Consider the following 20,705-nt stretch of genomic DNA (forward strand, 5'->3'; position numbering starts at 1 on the left):
CTTCCTTGGTTAGATTTATCACAAGATTTTCTTTTGAGGCTGTTGTGAATGGGATTATTTCCTCGGCTTTCTCTCTCTCTCTCTCTCTCTCTCTCTCTTTCTCTCTCTCTCCCTCCCTCCCTCCTTCCCTCCCTCTGTATGTGTGTGCTTGTATACAAGAGTGCTATACCATTTTGTACCTTACTTTTAGAATCATATCATCTACAGATAAGGATATTTTTACCTCTTCCTTTCCAATTTATGTCCCCTTTATATCTTTCACTTGTCTTATTGCTCTAGCAAAAACTTGAAGCACTATAGTGAACAGGAATGTAAAGAATAGATAACATATTGTTTCTGATTTTAATGAAAATATTTTGAGTTTTTCTGCATTTGGCAATATGTTGACTTTGATCTTCTTGTATATTGTTTCTTTAATTCTGAGATACATCCCCTTATATTCCAAGATACTCCATAAATTTTATTATGAAGGGGAAGCTGGATATTGTCAAAGGCCTTTTCTACATCTAATGAGATGACCAGGAGCTTTCTGTTCTTGAGTCCATTTATATGGTGTGTTATATCTGTGGATATACACATGTTAAACAATCCCTGAATCGCTGGGATGAAGCCAACAGGATGATGGTAGATGATCTTTTTGATGTGTACTTGAATTTGGTTTGTAAGCATTTTATTGAAAATTTTTACATGCAAATTCACAAGGATATTGGCCTAAACTTTTTGTTTGTTTGTTTGTGTGTGTGTGTGTGTGTGTGTGTGTGTGTGTGTGTGTGTGTGTAGTTAGGTCTTTTTTTTGGTATCAAAAAAATACTGGCTTCATAAAGAGCATTTTGATGTGTTCCTTTTCTATTTATTGGAATAATTTGAGTAATATAGGTGTTAGCTGTTCTTTCAAGGTCTGGTAAACTTCTGCCCTGAATCCATCTAATCATGGGTTCTTTTTATTTGGGATACATTTTTATTTTTATTGCAGTTTTGAAATTTACATATAATTTGATGATATTTAGATCCTCTAATCTATGCACAACTCTTTTTATTACCTCTACCTAATTTATTGTAGTCTAACATATATATATGTATACATATATATGTATGTATATAATGTGTATAAGGGATGATAGAGCCTAGAGTCCCTAAATGTCTTTCAATATGGGTCCATCCACTGGAGCCTGGTTAACCAACTAAAAGTCTCATCCTTGAAAGATACTGTCTCTGCCCCTCCTATTAGGATGGGTTAGGGTTTCCTACCTACTTCCTCATGTCTATGCTGATATTTTTTTTTTTGGTGGAAGTTTCCATGAAATTTCTGCATGTTGTCACCATTGCTGTGTGTTCATATGAGTAACTGACCAGCTTCCTGGAAAACTCTATTTTGTTCTGGTCATCCACCACCTCTAGCTCTTACAGTCTTCGAGCCCCTCTTGCATAATGAGCAGAAGTTTGATATCGGAGCAGAAGTTTGATATAGGTCCTGTGCTGGGATAAGGAGTTTGCAGCCTCCTGTTCTCTGTGCATTAGTCAGTTGTGGTGTTAATCACTAACTGCTGCATAAGGAAACTTCTCTAGTGAGAGTTGAGACATGCTTTAATCTATGGGTATAACAATATGTCATTAGGAGTCAATTTAATAAAATAGCCATTTAGTAGAAAACTAATAGGTTCTCCCCAATATCCTGTGGCCTATGTAGCCTCAGGTTACTAATCCTGATATCAGTGTCAGGTATGGGCTTTATCCTATGAAGGAGACCTTAAATCCAATTAAAAAGCACTTGGTTAGTCCCATGATATGCCACTATTACACCAGTGGGCATATCTTGTCTGACCAGTTGTTATTGTAGTTCACAGAATTCATAGCTGGGTAAGGTTGATGATTATTTTTTCCTGTGGTAGCATATATAGCAACTTCTAGCACTATGGATGCTCACCAGTAAAAATGAGGCTCTGAAGTCAGAACCAGCTTCATTTACCTTATCTGTTCTACAACTCCTGTATGTAGTGTATTCATCAGTAGGGTCTTACCATCCACCTCCGGTCAACAGCTTCTAGAGAGGGAGTCCATTCCTGGCACTGAGGTATTTTTGTTAGCCTATGATGTCTAGAAGGGGCAATGTCCCTGTGTTATAGGGTGACTTCTTTTAAGTTATTTTTATAGTGTTTATGTATATACTTTAGGTATCTTCTAGAGTGGTAGGGTTCCATATGACTTTTCCTAAAGGCTTTTAGTGTTATTTATCCTTCCCCATACTCCCTCCTCTGCTCTAACTTCCAATTCTTCAACCTATTTAATCCTTCCTACTCTAATGTTCTCCTTTTTCCCTGCATATCACTGCATTCTACAACCTCTTCCAGGAAGCTGTTTAGTTGGATCTTGACCTGTCTGAATTTTCAAAAGCAAAATGCATATCTAAGATTTCAAAGCTAGCATACAGATATGAGAGACAACGTGATGTTTTTCTGAGTCTGGCTTGCCTCAAGATGACTGTTCTCCTTCCATCAATTTACCTGCAAATTTCATAATTTCATCTTTTTAAAGAGCTGAATAGTATTCTATTGTGTATATATACCACACCTTCATTATCCATTCATTAGTTGATAGATATCAATGCTGTTTTCAACCTAGAAAAGGGCATCAGTTAACATGTGTGAACAGATATTTCTATAGCAGGATGTAGAGTCTTTGGGGTATATACCCAAGTGTGTTATTGCTAGGTAGTTAGACGGTCGATCAAATTTGATCTTTTTGAGGAATGTTCACACTGATTTTCATAGTAGATGCACCATTGTGCACTCCCACCAGCGGTGGATAAGAGTTATTTGGAAGATTACAGCTTCTATTTCATTGGTTTTTACATATGTTTAAATTATTTATTTCATTTGGTTTAAGTTTAGTAGGATGTATACATCTAGAAATCCATCCATTTTTTTTAGATTTTTCCAGTTTAGTCAAATACAGATTTTTAAAGTATATTCTATGAGTCTCAAATAATCATTTCTTTGTTTCTTTAATTCTTCATAATGACTTTTCAAAAAAATTCGTTTCATTAATTTCAGCCCTGATTTTGCTTAACTCTTCCCATCTACTCTTTTTATTTGTCATATTTATTGGTTTTCCCAAGCATATAGGTGCATCATTAAGTTTTTCATATGAGACATCTCTAATTCTCTTTTATTTCTCCTGAAGAAATTATCTTTATTATATTAAACAAGCCCAAATTTTGCTCCAAAGGGAGACATAATCTTTAAGACTGTTTTTCATTATGTGAAAAGAGCCATGATTTGCTTTGAGAAGTAGGAACAAAGGACCATTAAATACCTCCAGTGGCAGATGACACAAATACATTGATTTGTCAGAATTTCACAAGTCTTAAGATTTGTACAATGCACCATAATTTTTGTCTTAAAAAACATAACAAAATCTTTCAAACATAGAAAAAAAAATTGATGTGAGAAAATTAAGAATAACAGTAAAAGGGAATCCTTTGGGTAAACCCTTTGATATTGACATGACTGGGAACAGTCAGCCTCCCTCACTCAATGACAGCTGAGCCTCCAGAGACTATTTTTAAAATTTAAAAAAGGTATGGATGCTCACCAAAGAAAAAGAGACAGTAGTGTAAAATGACTAGTTATTTGTCTTTTTCAAAACACCTTTTAGCTTAAAGAAATTATAAACTCTTTTTAGCACGTGTTGCCAAGCATGACAACTTGGATTCAATCCTAAAGCACACACAGTTGAAGGAGATGGTGGAAGAAGTGAATCAACTGCTGAAAGTTGTCCTCTGACCTCCATATGCATGTCATGGCATATGTCCTACATACTTTCACTATGTATGAAACATTCTATCTTGAAATTTTAGAAGAACTTGTTACTGCATAGTATTCAATTTATATATATATATACATATATATACATATATATATACATATATATATACAGTTTTGTAATCTTTTAAAAACCTTCAGTTAGCATGCAACAGAGGGGATTTCATTGTGGCATATTCTTTTTCTTTTTCTTTCTTTTTTGAAAATCCTAATGAGTTTATTGGGCTTGCTAACCGAGCATAACATGGGGGTTTGTTTACAGAACTGTGGATCCCCCCCAATTTACAGCTGCGCTGGAAAATCCATGCTCAAATATAGATCCTGTGACTTCCGAAAAGCCATACAAAATGGCAAGAGAGGTGCCTCATGGTGTTCTCGGCTTATATATCCTTAGCCTTTCCCCCACATGCAGCTAAAGTCGACTGATTGGGCGGGAAGGGTAAATGACTCCACCATGGATTCCTTGACAATGGTGGGTGTTGCAGGTTCTCTCATGGGTCCAGCCCATGAGGGACTGCAGGGAACAAGGGTTCTGACCAAGGTGGGGGTGAGCAGTGCAGAGTCAACACAAAGACACAGGGATTCCGGTGGAAGCAGTCACTAGGCAAGGTGCTGCAGACTCATTTATTGCTGTGAAGGGCAGGACTTATATATCTCTCCCCCTGCCACCAGTGTCCCATAAGGTGGTATGTTGCTCCCTGATAGATCCCCTCATCCAGGCCCCTTGCATCATGAGTCTCTAGGTCTGGGGGCAGATTATAGTTTGGCTCCTTTGCGGAAGCGTGGACTGTGCTCTCAAGGCAGAAGCTGTGCTCTCTAGTGCGGCCTGTGCTTAGGTCTGGCGCTTCACCTCCTACATATCCATCCCTTTTTATTATAGAAAGGTAAGTGGGAGCCGAGGTTCTTTGCCTCGACATAGTTGACCCCACCTCAAAGGGCACCCAGCTTGATGGACTGTGCATAGACTACCAGCCCTCGAAGGGTGTGACCTCTGGCATGACCATGTGAGGGAGGAGGAGGGCAAGAAGTTATACAACCACTTCTTGGATATCAGCAAGCCAGACCTGCCAGACCTCATGGGGGAGTCAAAGTCTGGATCCTCAAGTGTCTTGAGAACTGGATACACCAAGTAATTTACTTGGTTTTGTCTGCATAAGCGTAGAATGAAGCATTTTATGAGCAAGAAAAGAACTAAGACTATGACACCCAAGAATAAATAACAATCCATGAAGGGTCAAACAAAGCTTTTAAGTTCGACCAAAGTTTGTTGAGGAACCCAGAGTTTGTATCTAATATCAGAGCCCATGTATAATTTAGGGAGATGATCTGGTCAGTGATCAAGGTGGAGTAGTTGAGAAACTTTTGGCTCCAGTGGCCGTGGAGGTACTGTGAGAGTTCTATCCTGGCATCCTGGCCCTAGTGAGATTATCTACTTGTAAGGTGTGAGACACAGGGCTTTGAACCATGGGTCACAGGCCATTAGCGTCATTTGTTTGATGATCGCCATCTCCTCCCTGAGGAGGTCTATCTGTTGTTGGATGACAGAAACAGCCTGGAAGAAGTGTTGATTAATGAGATTGAGTGTGTAATTCCACAGTGGTTTTGGATACAACCTCATTGAGTATTTCCACAGTAGTGGAAGATTGAGTGAAAGCAACAGCAGCAGTGGCATCAGCCCCTAAGGAAAGGATAATGACATTGACAATCACCATGGTAATACCAAAATCTCTCTTGATCTGGGAGAAAGGTTGGAGAGCCATCTATTCCATGAGGGTGATAACATGGAAGTGAGAAGCATTGGGAATGGGAACCCAGATTTCTGCAGGTTCATGCACAAAGAGAACAAGAGAGGCAGGGAAAATCCAGCATGCTGAGAATAGGCAGTTAACGAGGGAGCAGTTAAGGGTATCCCCTGGGTCATCCAAGAAATTAGCAAGGAGCAAAGCAAACGGTGGTTGAACACAAACAGGTGAGGAGATCAAATGGGAGATGTTAACAGAGATTTCATTAGGTGTACAAGTTGGGTCTGCGACACCTGAGGAATCCATCTCTGAGTTATCGCCCATATATGTAACATTAAAAATGGCTCCACCTAATACAAAGAAGAGAGGATGCAAATCCAGGCAAGTTGCCAGCCCGCAGAGCTCCCAGGGCTCCCTGACAGTATCTTTATGCCTGTGGTCAGGGTATACACAGGAGTAAGATTTTGTAAAGACAAGGTGTCTCCAGGATGCCAGGGAGGAAGCCTGCAGGCATCCATCATAATCCATAAAGAGGAGCATACCTCCAGGAGTGAGTGGGAGGCAGTGTTCCCATGGAATAGGAAAGAGAAATGTGGTGGGAATTTTATGGGTGGGAGGGCACCGGGTCCATGGAGGACTCCTGACCCTTGGGAGGGAGGGGTTGTGGCCCCAGAGGACATGAAGGACACTGTAGTCACAGAAGTGTATTTTACTAAGGGAGACCAGATTTTGAGGCCCCGTAAGGAGCCCTGGCTCTGGTTTCCATGAAAGTCGTCTGTTGTGATGTTAAAGAGGGAGTGACAGCGAGAGGCATTAGGGGAGGAGGGGTTAAGGGCTGAGCTGAAGCAGAGCGATCCTGCAAGGGACCGTGTGCCATTTATGGGAATGGACACATCAACCAATTCCATGGTGGGGAGACCGAGGGATTCATTAGTAGTAAAGAGAACCAGGAAAAGGGGTGACTGTTCATCTGCAGGGAGGATCAGAGGTGGTAAGGGGACCAGTGCCCAGAGATCTGAAGCTTGGGGAGGACAGCCAAAGGACAAAAGGGTGCCAAGGATAATGAAGCGGGAAATGGATGTCATGGCTTATCAAACTCACAGTTGGGCCTGGTCTCCAGATGGGTGTCCGTAGCTAGTCAGATGTCTCTCGATGAAATCCAGATGGGGGCCATAGCGTCCTGTGGAAAAATACAAGTGTATCCTTGTCCTCGTGTCAGGACGGGGGCTGGTTTCTGCCATAGGGATGAAATAGGATCCCTCCATCTAACTAGTGGCAGAGGCATAGCCCGAGGCGAGGAGGACCAATGTTTGTATGCTGGACTGAGACCCCGGTCATCAAACATGAGGAAATTAAAGTGGAACAAAGCCTCAGTAAGATCCAGGTGAGGGTCACATTTGGCCTCAGCTGAGGGGCTTTTAGCCAGGAGGGATTTAAGTGTCCTGTTAGTCCTTTCAACAATGGCCTGTCCTTGCGGTTTATAGGGAATGCCAAAGGTAAGTTTGATTCCCCAGGAGGGAACAAATTTATTGAATTCTTGAGAGGAATAAGTGGGCCCATTATCAGTCTTAAGCACCCAGGGTACACCCATGATTAACATGGTGGACTTTATAGCTTTAATGGCATTTATAGTCTTTTTCCCTGAGATAGCTAAAGCATAAGTAAGGGAGGAGCATGTGTCAACTATAACATGAACAAATCTCAATTTCCCAAAAGGGGGGTTGTGAGTCACGTCCATCTGCCAAATGGCATTGGGTATCAAACCACGGGGGGTTAACTCCTCCCTTGTTAAGGGACCCAAGAGGCATTAGTGGGGCAGAGGTAGCACATGAACTGACAAGGTGCTTGCATTGGGACATGGGGATTTCTGGGAGGAGTTTATAAATACTCTGAGGGGACAGGTGGAATTGTTGATGTAAAGCTCTTTCTTGTTCTAACAGGTCAGACTGGACTGTCATGATCATGGCATCTGTGGCAGCATTTCCCTGAGCTAGGATTCTGGGAAGGGTAGAATGTGAGCGAATATGTGAGATGTACCATGGGTGACATCTATTTTCTAGGCTTTCCTGTAGCTTGACCATAGTGAGGTGGAGTGGGGTTGAGGAGTTTTTAACATGAGAAAAGGCATGACCTTAGTGACCTGAACAGCATAGGCACTATCAGAAAAGAGATTTAGGGGTTTGTCCTGGAACTCTGCTAAAGCTTTAAGTGTAGCAAGAAGTTCTCCCAACTGGACAGAGCCAGGATTAGGGATGATGTGGGTGATGTCCTTTTTGCCAGGATGATGTACCAGGACCCCAAAGTTCTTATTAGTGTCCAAAAAGGCAATGGTCACTTGGGGAATTGGGGAAGAGGAAGGGGTGCTGTATGGCTTAACTGAAAATGGCAATGTGAGAAGGGCCTGAATTCTTTTGTCTTGGGGCAGGTGATTGTCAATGCTACCTGGGAAACCTGACATCATAGTCAGAAAACTTATGGATTTGGCCCAGATGGCCTGTAGGTTATGGAGGGGAAAGGGGAGCACAATAGCTTCGGGTTCTCTCTTGAAGGTTTTTCGAGCTTGAGTGCACAGTTTGACTGCCAAGTTAAAGGCCAGATCAAACTCGGAGAAAATCTGCTGGAGCTCCGAGTATGAGAGATGGAGCCAGATAAGTGGCCCACTCTGCCAAAGGGCACCAAGGAAGCCAGAAGAAGTCAACAGCACTAAAGCTTGTAGGGATTGTAAGGGCTCATACCTGTCGAGGGTTGTTGACGAGAGTAACTCAATGATCTTTTGCAATAAGGCACTGGCAGGGGAGTCAAGTTAACCTTTGCTGAAGGGCAGTTGGGGCACTCCAAAAGTGAAGACAGTGCCTTCAATTCCTCCGAGAGTATGGGCAAGGACAGTTTAAGCCAATTTATGGTACCACAGAGTTGTTGAAAATAGGCTAGTGTATAGATCAGCTTTGAATTAAAGGCAGGGGCCATAGGGCATACACTGACTGAAATGGTATTCCCCAAAAAGGTATAAGGAGGAACATCCTGTAACTTATCTAAGGTGATAGACAAGCCAAGGGACAATAGGTGGGAGAGTAAGTCTCTGGTTACCTTGCAGAGGAATTGTGGGTTAGGTTGGGACAACAGAATATCATCCATATAGTGAATAAATTGTACACTATGAGGGATGGCTGAAGTGGCTCATGAAACAAAAAGCTGACAGATAGTAGGACTATTCTTCATTCCCTGGGGAAGGACTTTCCATTGATATCTGAAGGCCGGCTTGTGGAAGTTTGGTTCCCAAACTGTAAAGGCAAACTTATCGTGATCTTGGGGGGCCAGCAGGATTGAGAAGAAGCAATCTTTAATATCAAGTGTTATGATATAATAAAAAGGAGGAATAGAGCCAGGGTGGGGCAAGCCGGCCTGTGTCGAGCCCATTTTTTCCATTTGGTCATTAATGGCACATAAGTCCTGAAGCAATCTAAAAACAGCCATTTTTTAAATAATGAATATTGGGGTATTATATTTACTAGTGGATGGTTCCAAATGTCCAAAGTCCAGCTGTTCCTGGACCAAATTTTTGAGGATAGAAAACTTAAGTTCTATAATAGGCCACTGCTCCACCCAGATTTCATCTGTTGAGAGCCAGGTAAGAGTGATCAGTGTGGGAGACTCCTTAGGGGATGTCCCAGGGAGGGCAGTGGCCCTTAGAATTGGGGGTGCTGGTCAGGTCTCCAACTTCTCCCAGAGAGGTCAAGGTTATCATGGGCTATGACGTCATCATAAAAGGCCTGATCGTCTGTGGTAAGGATCACACACATGTCCTCCAGGACATCTCAACCCCACAACTTGCAGGGGACATCAGCCACTATGGGAGTGAATGTGCCCTTACTCCCATCTAAGTCCTTCCAGTGTACTGGGCGGACGACCAAATTTGTGTCCTGGCTGCCACCCACTCCCTTAATGGGCAGGCCAGGCCGATATTTCCAATGGGAGAACCGAAGAGACGTGTTCTCGGTAATGATGGTAACATCGGCCCCTGTGTCCACTAGACCCTTCACAGTGATCCCATCCAGGAATAAGGTCATTAGGGGTGAGTGATTAAGAATCAGAAGGGTCCATAAAACCTGTCTCATTCCCCCTCTTGTGGGGCTGAGGGGCACCCCGGGTGGAGTTTAAAGGAGCTGACTCTGATTGGGGCCATGACCTACAAATTTTTGCCCAATGAAATCCCTTTTTGCATTTAGGGCAGCAGGTCTTGGGATGAGCTCCATTGTTCAGGCAGTCCCTGCAGAGGTGTCCTGTCCTCCCGCAGTTCCAGCAGCCATATTTTTCATCGGAGGAGGTGGGCCTTCCTTGTAATAAGAGTACCTCTAAGGAGACAGCCAGGGCCTTGATGGGCCCTGTCTTGGGGTCTAGGCCTCTAGTGGCGAGTACCCATTTATGAATATCATCATTACAGACAGGTGCGATAGCACTGCGGGTAGGAGTATTTAGGCCTTCCCATGCCAAGTATTTGACAAGCATATCTTGAGTGGTCCCAGATTCCTCTCTCCATTCTACCACTCCAGTAACTTGGGCGAGAAAGTCCGTGAAGGACTCCCCTGGCTGCTGAATCAGTTTGCGGAAGAATGTCTGTGGGTCATGGGGGGAGCAACATTTAAGGGCCTTGAAGGCCAGGTCACTAACTTGTTGGTAGTAAGCATGAAGGCCAATAGTGGACTGGGAAGTGGGGTCAATATATTTTCCACGTCCTGTGAGCATATCCAGAGTAATATTAAGGCCATATTGAAGGTTGAGAGGTGCCTGATTTTCAGCCTGATCGTTGTAGGCCAAACGCCAGCTCAGGAAGACTGAGGGCTCCAATACAGCCTTTAATAAGTTATACCAATCATAATGGGTCTGTAACTGCATGGCCCATCGGTGGAGATCTTGTTCAAAATATGGGGAATCGGGGCCTCATTCATTGGCAGCTTTGCAGAGGAGTGCAAGGTCTGTGAGGGGGTGGGCACCCATGGCTGTTGAGCAGTGTTGGGGCCGACATTAACCAAAAAGGTAGACATGGGCCGGCAAGGGGCAGTAAGGGGTGGATGGGCCATGGGGGGTATATAATGAGTGGGAGGTACATTGGAGCAGGCAGAACATAGTTCCTTCCAGGGGTACTGGAGTGGTGGTGTCTCTGATTGTTGTGGCTTTGAAAGCAGGGTCTGAGTAAGGGGCGAGGGGGCCCCTTCCTCATCTGGATTGACCTCAAGGCTTGTTCCCATATCAAAGTCAGCATGGGTTGAAGTAATGGCAAGGTCTACACTGGCAATGCTTATTGTGGGCTGAAATAACTTCTTCAGGGGAGGATTTAAGGCTGGCAATGATGGCAAAAAGGATCGGGGCAAACGAGGTGGGGGAATGACTCCAGACCCTACTTCCCTTTTTTGGGCCAAGAAAAGGACCCACATCCAGAGGTCAGGATCCCACATAATCTCAGGAGAGACCCAAGGGGCCAAATTAGTGGCCTCATCTCAGAAATTTTCAATATCTTTTGGTTTAACTTTCAGTACCTGAGTTCTAAGGAGCGATTTGAGCGATGCCATTTGTGGCTCCTTGCACTGTGGTGGTAGGTTGCCCATCATGGGAAGGTCCCGTGAAGGGAAACTCGCCACAAAAGTAAAAGGAAAGGGTGACTACCAAGAGGACACAAATGAAGCAAACAAGGACCGTGGGCCACTCGGACATAACCCACCCCGACATGAAGAGGTGTATTGGATCCAAATGTCTTGTGCTTAGTGAGGGACTTCCAAGAGCCGTGACACCCTTGCTGTATGCTCACACAGTGTCTCCGGGACAGGCAACAGAATGACCCAAAGCCTGGCCTCTGAGTTTGGGATGGATCAGCCCTTACGTTAACTCACTGGGACAAGCCAAGTAATAAAAGGTGTCACATAGGATTCGGAACCACGCGGCAGAGTGTGCCTTCCTGATTTAACAACAAATATGACAAACAGGGTAGAGGGGACAGAGAAGGAGGCCACTTACTCACCTTTGGGCAGCTGAAGGGACAGAAAAAACCCGAGGCCTACTCACCGAACGAACCAAAGTAGGGGGCGTCACCAATGCCAGGGGGACGAGAACCCTGTTTGGGTGCCAGCTATTGCATGTTCTCTCACGGGTCCTGCCCACGAGGGAATGCAGGGTTTGAGGGTTCTGACCGAGGTGGGGGTGAGTGGTGTGGAGACAATAAACAGACACCGGGAGTCGGGTGGAAGCAGGCACTAGGTGAGGTGCTGCAGACTCGTTTATTGCTGGGAAGGGCAGGTTTTCTATATCTCTCCTCCTGCCCCCAGTGTCCCATAAGCTGGTGTGTCGCTCCCTGATAGATCCCCTCATCCAGGCCGCTCGCGTCATCAGTCTCTAGGTCTGGGGAAGATTATATGTTGCCTCTTTTGCGGAAGTGCAGGCTGTGCTCTCAAGGAGGAAGCTGTGCTCTCTAGTGTGGTCTGTGTTTAGGTCTGGCACTTCACCTCCTACAGGTGGGAAGGAGGTGTGACTACAGCTTGCCAACATAATGTTCAGAGGACACTTCCAGGTAACACTCCACCCCTTCCTCCAGCTCTTACATTGTTTCTGCCAACCTGTCCACAAAAGTCCCTGAGCCTTGGAGTGGGTGATAGGTGTAGGATGATCTTCCCCCCATTGTGGCAAGGCACTGAACTTTCAGGTCTCTGCATCATCTGTTTTCCATGGGCTGTTGGCTCATTTCAGTGGGATTCCATCTACTTTAAAAACACAAACAGAAAGAAGCAAGAACATCTAAACACTGCCTACTACAATAACTTAACCTCTGGGCATAAACACAAATGCTTGGAGGTACTTTAGCAGGCACATCACATCTATCTAACAAAACAATTGCACTGGCTTCCCAACTGGGGCCTATATCCTCCTCTGCCACAAATGCTTGGCCTGGTCTACAGTACTAGATGTGTGTTCCACCTCTAGGAGCAGGCATTATATCCAATCAAAAATTTCCTGGTTGTACATACACTAGATGCTATTGTGCCTGTTGGAACATCTTGTTTGGCATGTTGATAGTGCTGCATGAAGGATCCATTGTTGAGCAGAATTTAGGGGATAGTTCTCCCCCAGCCATCTGCATGTTGCCTTCTGGCACTATAAAAGCCACTCATTCAGTGGCAGAGAATTTCCAGCTTAGTCCAAGTGTGATTTCTCCATCTCCTGTGCTCACATCATGCTGTGTCTTCAGCAATAGGGTTTTACCGTTCACTTCTGGTATACAATCAACATTATTGGCAATGGCCTTTATTGTTTTGGGGACCTCTAGGGGCCCTTTGGACAACAGCTCATGTTCTGGCACTAGGATTTTTATTTAATAACCATATGGCTTCTGGTAGGACTTTCCATCCCTGTAGGGTTCCTTCTGTGCTTAAGGCTTTTTTTTTTTTTCTACTGTGTACTGGGAGAATTTTTCCCCTTTATTCCTATAGTTCTTTGTATAGCCCTCCTTCCCGCCTTCCCCTTTAACGACCCTCTTTTTGCACATTTCTCCCTTAGTAACACCTTTCATGGCATACTTCATAGAACAAGAAAAAAAAATCCTTAAATTTGTATGGAAGCACAAAAGACTGTGACAACCAAAACAACCCTGAGCACAAAGAACAATGCTAGGAGATTACTATACCAGATCTCAAAGCGTACAACAAATGGTGCTGGCAAAACTGGATCTCCACCTGTAGAAGAATGAAACTAGATCCTGATCTTTAACTTTGCACAAACGTCAACTCCAAATGAACCAAAGATCTCAATATGAAACTCAAAACTCTGAAACTATTAGAAGAAAACATTAGCAGTAACTTACAAGATATAGGCATAGGAAAGGACTTTCTAAATCAGACACCAGTTGCTCGGGAATTAAAGTCAATAATCAACAAGTAAAACCTCATTGTACTAAAAATCTTCTGTACAGCAAAAGAAACAATCAAGAAAATGAAGAGAAAACCCAGAGTGAGAAAGAATCTTCACTAGTCACACATCTGACAGAGGTTTAACATCCAGAATATATAAAGATCTCAAAAAACAAAAAATCAAGAAACCAAATGATGCAATTAAAAGATGGGCTAAAGATATAATCAGAGAGTTCTCAAAAGAAGAAATAAAGATGACTAAGAAATATCTTTAAAAGTGTTCAACATCATTAGTAATTAGGCTAATGCAAATTAAAGCCACCTTAATATTCCACCTTACCCCAGTCAGACTGGCTAAGATAAAGAGAAAAAAAAATGATACCAAATGCTGGTGAGGACGTGGAGAAAGGGGAATGCTTATTCACTGCTGGTGGGATTGCAAACTCATGCAACCCCTATGGAAAGCAGTGTGGAGAATGCTTAAGAAACTAAAAATGAAATTACCATTTGACCCAGTTGTACCACTCCTTGGCATATACCCAAAGGACTCATCCTATTGCAGAGACACTTGTATAACCATGTTTGTTGCTATTCTTTCACAATAGCTAAGAGATGAAAGCAACCTAATTGTCCCTCAACTGATGAGTGAATAATGAAAATGTGGTACATTTACACAATGGAGTTCTACTCAGCAGCAAAGAAAGATGAAATAATGAAATTTGCAGGTAAATAGATGGATCTCGAAACTGTTATCTAAGTGAAATGACACATACTCAGAAAAACAAAAGGCGTATGTTCTCCCTGATTTGTGAATCCTAACACCAAATATTTATAAATGAGTGCATATCCTGATGTAACTGCAGGAACCAGGAATATGGAAGGGAACCAGGGAGGTAAAGGGAAAGAAGGAAACAGAGAGAAGAATAATAGGACTATTACTATCAACTTTCATCTTAGGAATGCCTTCACTGTGCACTCGAACTATGGTGTGTTTTCATTTTCATTCAGTTCTAAGAAATTTTAAATTTTCGTTTTGACTTCTCCATTGACCCAATTTTCATTCAATTGTGTGATGTTTAATTTCCATAAGTTTGTGTATTTTCTGTTGCTGTTGATATCCAGCTTTATTCAGTTCCAGTTGGATAGAAATCAGGATGCTCTTTCAATTTTGCTATATTTGTTGAGGCTTGCTTTGTGTCCTAATTTGTGGTCAATTTATGAGAAAGTTCCATCGGCTTCTGAGAAAAATGTGTATTCTTAATGTTTTGGTGGAATAGATATCTTTCACATCCTTTTGAACTTGAAATGCTAAAATAGTTTCTAAAAATAGCTCAAGGATTCATTCAAAGAAATTCTCAATGGTGCTAAAATGAATTTATTGTTTGTACAGGCTAATGTCTTATTTTGAGAGTTCCCAGGTAAACTGTAGTTCCATTTCCAGAGTGGTAATTAATCGAGGTCTAACAGGAAAAGAAGGAAGGTAGGCATAGGTGTTTATAGAGTGCCTTTAATAGGATAGTTCTTCTAATTGGTAGATCAGCTAATCCATAATTGACCCATGACCATGGGATTCATCACATTGAAAACTTGTTTATCTTCCATGGTCATAGAAAAAGTTCTTCCATTACCTTGAAAATTCAACTGCTCCATCTCTTTCTAAAAGTTTTAATTAAAAGAATTCCCAAGGGCATTAGGGTAGCCCTTACTCCAATATGACTGATGCCTTTTTTTTTTTTAACGTGACTATTGAAACACGGACATATTGGGAGGAAAGTTCAAGTGATGACACAAGTAAAAGAAAGCCATCTTTACAAGCCAAGGAATGAGGGCTCAGAATGAAATTAACACAACACCTTGGTCTTGAACTTCTTAGCCTCCAGAGGTGAGAGGGGAGTACCTGTTCAGTCCCTCAGTTTGCAACATTTTTGCTATGGTAGCAATAGAAATTAACGTTGCATTCAATGTGGGTTCTCAACCTGAGGAAGAGATTTTGGAGCTAGGGAAGTAGCCTATGCAATCTGTTAGAGAACCTTGAGCAGAGAGGCAGGAGGAACAGCGCTGGATCTACAATTTACTTAAGCCAAACTTCTTGAGAAATATTGAATTACATAGATCAGTAAGCACTCTTAATTGCTTACAACAATTTACATTGGACCTTTATCTCAAAAATGTAGATTCTCATAGATCTAGCACAATAACACTGGTAACACAGCCTCTTAAAGTATTTGCTAGTCAGTTTCAGGTTATCTGGGTTGCACAAGGCAGAGCTAGATTCTGTATTAGAGGAAAACATCCAGAAAAATTCTCTCAAAATACCTCATGAGTTTCCAATGGAAGGGATGAGGTAGCCTGGTAACTGTGGGTAGGACATCATGGGAGGTCTGAGTCTTCATGTAATGGGTATGATGTGAAACAGGGGCAAAGTTCTGGTTGCAACAGTAACAATTTGAGTGCAGTTAAATTTCAATAAATAATAATTGGAGTAAACAAAAAAGATGCACAATCTGGTCTACGATGAACTTTATTTACAAAATAAAAAGTAATCATTTGTTTTCTTCATAGGGAATTCAGATCTTTTAAATAGGAAGAAAGCATAAGTCTTGTATTTATTTCTCTTTATTCTCTTTTTCCCATATTCTAACTGTGAAAATATCCATATATGTGTAATATATGTACACTATATCATGCAAATTTAATAATAGGGAAAGAATTTCTGATTTGATGAAATCAATAATTTTAAGAATTTTAAGAATAGAATCATTTGGTTGCTAATTCAAGAAACATTAGAGATTATTATTCTCTAAATTATTATTCTCTAAATAGGTCTTATATAATAGGTTTCAGTCTTTGAATGTCCTATTTACTTTACTTTTGGGAATTTCTGTTTAACTAGGGGTGATGATTTATGGAGTCTCGTTTGATCAAGAAAATTTATATCAAAGACTTAATTTAAGAGCATCAATAACAACTATAGAATATTTTAAGGTAATGAATACTACAACCATGGGGAATTTAGGTAAGACTATAGTTGGTAGAGTAAAACTGAAGCATACCTATGTGTTTTTATATTCTCAGGATTACAGTAATTAGTTTAGTGAAATACTAAAATATAATTGTAATTTGAGCTTCTGTTGATTGAATTTGTGGTTTGTCATTTGACACATTTCAGCATGTGTCAAAATTAACTCAAAATCTGTAATGTGGAAGTAACATCTTTTTGTTGTATAAATTATTTTAGCACATTCAGGATTTCCAATTGGGGATGAAATTGTTTCCCTCTGCTTTAGTGAGCTTATTTTTGGCTTCCTTCTCCCCTCCTCATTGCCTCTCCTCCCACTCTCACATTTTCCATTCCCCCCTCTTTCTCAGGTGTTTTTCAGAGAAAGAGAAACAGTATGAAGAGATTTAACATAAGAAGTTGGTTCCTATTATCTACATTCCCACTTTTTTTTAATTTAAAATTTAATTTTAATTTTACGTGTCTGAATGTTTTGCCTGGATGCATTTAGGTGCAACCATGTCATGAAATGTCCATAGAGGCCAGAAAAGGTACTCAGATATACTGGAACTGTAGTTACTGATGGTCATTAGCTGCCATGTAGGTTCTGGGACCCAAACTCTGGCCCTCTGGAAGAGCAGCTAGTGATCTTAACTGCTAAGCCATCGCTCTAGCCAACTAATTTCTAGAGCAGAATTTTTAGGTAGTTTGATACTGGAACTCAATTTACATGGGGATTTTCCAAACAAAATGTAAACTAGAAAGTAAATTCTTAAGTATTTTTAAGACAGGCTCTTTGAAGTTGGCTAAGGTCATCCTAAAGATAGAGTTTGAACTTTTCAAAACTGTTAATGTTTCTTAAACACCACTTAGGCTAAACGTGAGGTAGAGTTGAGAAGACAACTCCAAAAAGCCTATCTCAAGTTTGGTCAAAGGTAGAATCTTTGTCAACATAAATTAGGACTGATTGTTTTAAAAATTCTTAATGTTTCCAAGTGGTAAAATTAAGAGATTATTTCCAAAAGTATAACATAGAGAAAAAGTTTGTGTATTGCTAAAACCTCGTACAGACAAAATTTTAAAAACAGCATCATGAAAAAGAATTCTTTTTCAGGAAATGAAGAGCATACTTAATAATTCTTCTCAACCAAGCAGAGGGCCTCTCAGGAACATAAGACATCAGAACCATTTCAGTAAAAGCCAAAGACAGAAAATAGTATATAAAATATTTTGGGTGAGTTTTTATTTAATAAGGTCAATTTCAATGAAACCTATGAATATATACACTTTTTATTTGAACTCAGGATTAGGTGAAATGATTTACAGGAATAGTAAAATGAGATGAATGTATTTTTATATAAGAGGAATAAACAATTTTGAGGGTGAATTGTGTTATGCCTACTTCTAAGATGAGTGGTAAAGCTGAGATCATAGTTCTGGTGTATACTTTGATTCCAGATTCTGGGACATCTAACTGAAATTCCAAGAGAGAAAAGCATCTCACCCTGTGGAAGATTCTAAAAGGTTGGTTGACTAATAAGAACCTCAGTAATTATAGAGACCTAGAATTTTTGCTATCTTTACCCTCTCTTAGTAGCCATTGATCACTCACCTCTCTTTTTCACTGTAACTATTAGATAAATATTTTCAGAATGTGCAACTGACCCCAGGTGTTCAATAACCCAAAGGCTAAGAATGTCATCAGGCAGCATCTATGACCCTATAGTAGAGATATACTTGCTTTTCCTACCTTATGTTCCCACAAATGTATTTTAAAAGTGCCTTGATTTATGACTTTCTTCTTCTCTGTAACTACATAACCTTCATGAAACTCTTTGCATGTTGGAAGATGGTATTGGGGGTAACCTAAATCCATACTCATTAGCCATGGACACTACCTCTTCTTTCCTTTGAGGTGAGAGCTTTGCACTTGTGTTGACATATTTTAATACCTGAATGTGGTGTCTCAACGATCGATTTTCACTGGAGTTACCTAGATTGTTGCCAGGTACCAGAATGGGCTCCTTGAACCCAACTATTGGGTGTTAGCTCCTTGGGTATATTGTTTGAGTCATATGATTAAGTTTAAGATATACATCTCATTTGTTTTCATAGCATTTGGTTTCAGAGCATATAGCATATTTTGTTTTACTGTTTTTTGTTTTTGTTTTCCAGAATGTTGGTAATCTGCTGTATTGGTTTTTTTTTCCTTTTGCCTTCTTCCAATATCTGATTGTACATTTTTCTGTTTGCCCTTGTGATTATTGAATCATTTCTTCCTCTTATTAGGAATTCTATGGTGGCCTTATAATTAAGATGCAAAGCATATACTGCTCATGCAGGAGACCCAAGTTGAGTTTCCAGTGCCCATTTTGGCAACTCACAACCTCTTCTAACTCCAGCTCCAGGGGATCCAACACCCTTAACCTCTGCAGGCACCTGACCTCATAGTTAAAAATAAATAAATCTTGTTTTAAGCAGCACATAAATCTTATCTGAAATATGCATCCCGGTATTTGGGGTAGCCTGAATCCATGCCAGACCATGGTCACTTATATTTGACTACAAAATAAACTACCTCTTACTTCCTTTGGCATAAGAGCTATGCTTTAGTCTTGAAAGACTCAGAGTAGAGAATCTAGCCATGTTGTATCTGTCCTTACAATGTATCTAACCATGAGCTAATAACTGAGTACTGTTTTAATCTGCCCAATTTGTGGTAATATGTTTTACAATAATAGGAATTTAATATAGCCGTGAAATCAATTCAGTGGGCCATAACCAGCACTTATTGAACTCAAATAGAATATACTAGAGCAGAATATACTAGAATAGAATATACTAGAATATACTAGAATAGAATAGAATAGAATAGAATAGAATAGAATAGAATAGAATAGAATAGAACAAAATAGAAATACAAGAACAGAGGAATAGAGAAACTAAAAGTGCATGAAATTTTGCTGTTAAATATTACTTCATACATAATAGTTTCCTTTGTGTGATTGTGCCCTGAATCACTACACAATATATATTCTTTGCTTGAAAATACAAATAATATGTGCAGCTATACAGGTTCATGGTATTAAAATTTTGATGATGGCAGAGAGATAATGGCAGAATCAGACAGCCTGGGATTATACTCTTTTCTGTCACTAAGTAACTACATGAGCTCAATTTTGCTCTTGGATCTGTTCTTCCTTCAGTTCCTTTTCATGTTAAATGGGAATAGACATTAATCTTGTCACTGTCACCATTAGGTAAAACATTTATAATGTGCATTAAATTATTTCAATTCACTTGAGTGCTAAAGAAATATGTGGTGTTAGCCCAAACAAAAGAATAACTCATCAGATTTATAACAAATGTATAGACTGGTATTACATGTATTGGTACAAGCAGGTAAACATTTAGGAAAATGTAGATAAACGCTATACTATTTTTTATTTTTCTCTGGACATTTGTCTTATTTTAGCTCCATTATAATTAAATTAGGGGCTGGAGAGATGGCTTAGAGGTAAAAACACTGACTGCTCTTGTAGATGGCCCAGACTCGATTCCAAGCACCCACACGGCAATTAGCAACTATTTGTAACTCCAGTTCCAGGGGATTCAATGCCTTCTTCTGATGTCTGTGGGCCTTTCATAACACGGGTGCACCCACCTAAATGCAGGCAAATACATTAATATACATAAAATAAAAATAATAAATAAAATATTTAAATAAATTATGAATATTTTTATAATGCTCATTCTAGTATAGTCTGGACCCTTGTCTCATTTAGATTAAGATTTTTCTATTCTTTTCCCTCTAAAGCTATGCTTTAGAAATTTGATTCTTTCTCTTTTTGTACTCTTTTTTATTGAATTTTTGTGAATTTTGGAAATTTATTCTCAAAGTGGATTAAAGAATTCCTTATTTATAGTTTTTCCTTTGTAGCTGTACTAGATCACAATTTTCAAAAGCTTTTACATGCTATATAACAGGTTTGTTTTATGTTGAAAACTTATTCTTCGCTAAGGTATCTAGAAAATGAAGTGGCATTTAGGGCAATTACAGATGAAGAATCCATACATGGTGAGTACAAAACTACATTACAGTACCAAATCTACCATCACATACTCCAAATTACCAATGCTCAAATAAAAGAAAAACATGAGCTGTCACATTAAAAGCTTAGAAACTAAATATTTCAGAACTTCTTCTCAGTGTTTTTTTTTTTTTTTTAAATCACATATTGGAAAAACCATA

At 40.4% G+C, this 20,705-nt stretch overlaps 1 protein-coding gene across 1 annotated transcript in view; it reads right to left on the minus strand.

Annotated features, from left to right (window-relative positions):
- Positions 1-9,643: 9,643 nt before the first annotated feature.
- The window catches only part of LOC103740596 (zinc finger X-linked protein ZXDB-like), a 34,628-nt gene continuing 23,566 nt past the window's right edge, over positions 9,644-20,705 (minus strand). The window contains exon 3 of the mRNA XM_008841257.2: positions 9,644-10,177. Within this exon, the coding sequence (XP_008839479.1) occupies positions 9,644-10,177 (534 nt within the window). The remainder of the gene's footprint in view (positions 10,178-20,705) is intronic.

Source organism: Nannospalax galili, unplaced genomic scaffold (genome assembly GCF_000622305.1).
Source record: "Nannospalax galili isolate Female #2095 unplaced genomic scaffold, S.galili_v1.0 scaffold701, whole genome shotgun sequence".
NCBI classification, from domain to species: domain Eukaryota; kingdom Metazoa; phylum Chordata; class Mammalia; order Rodentia; family Spalacidae; genus Nannospalax; species Nannospalax galili.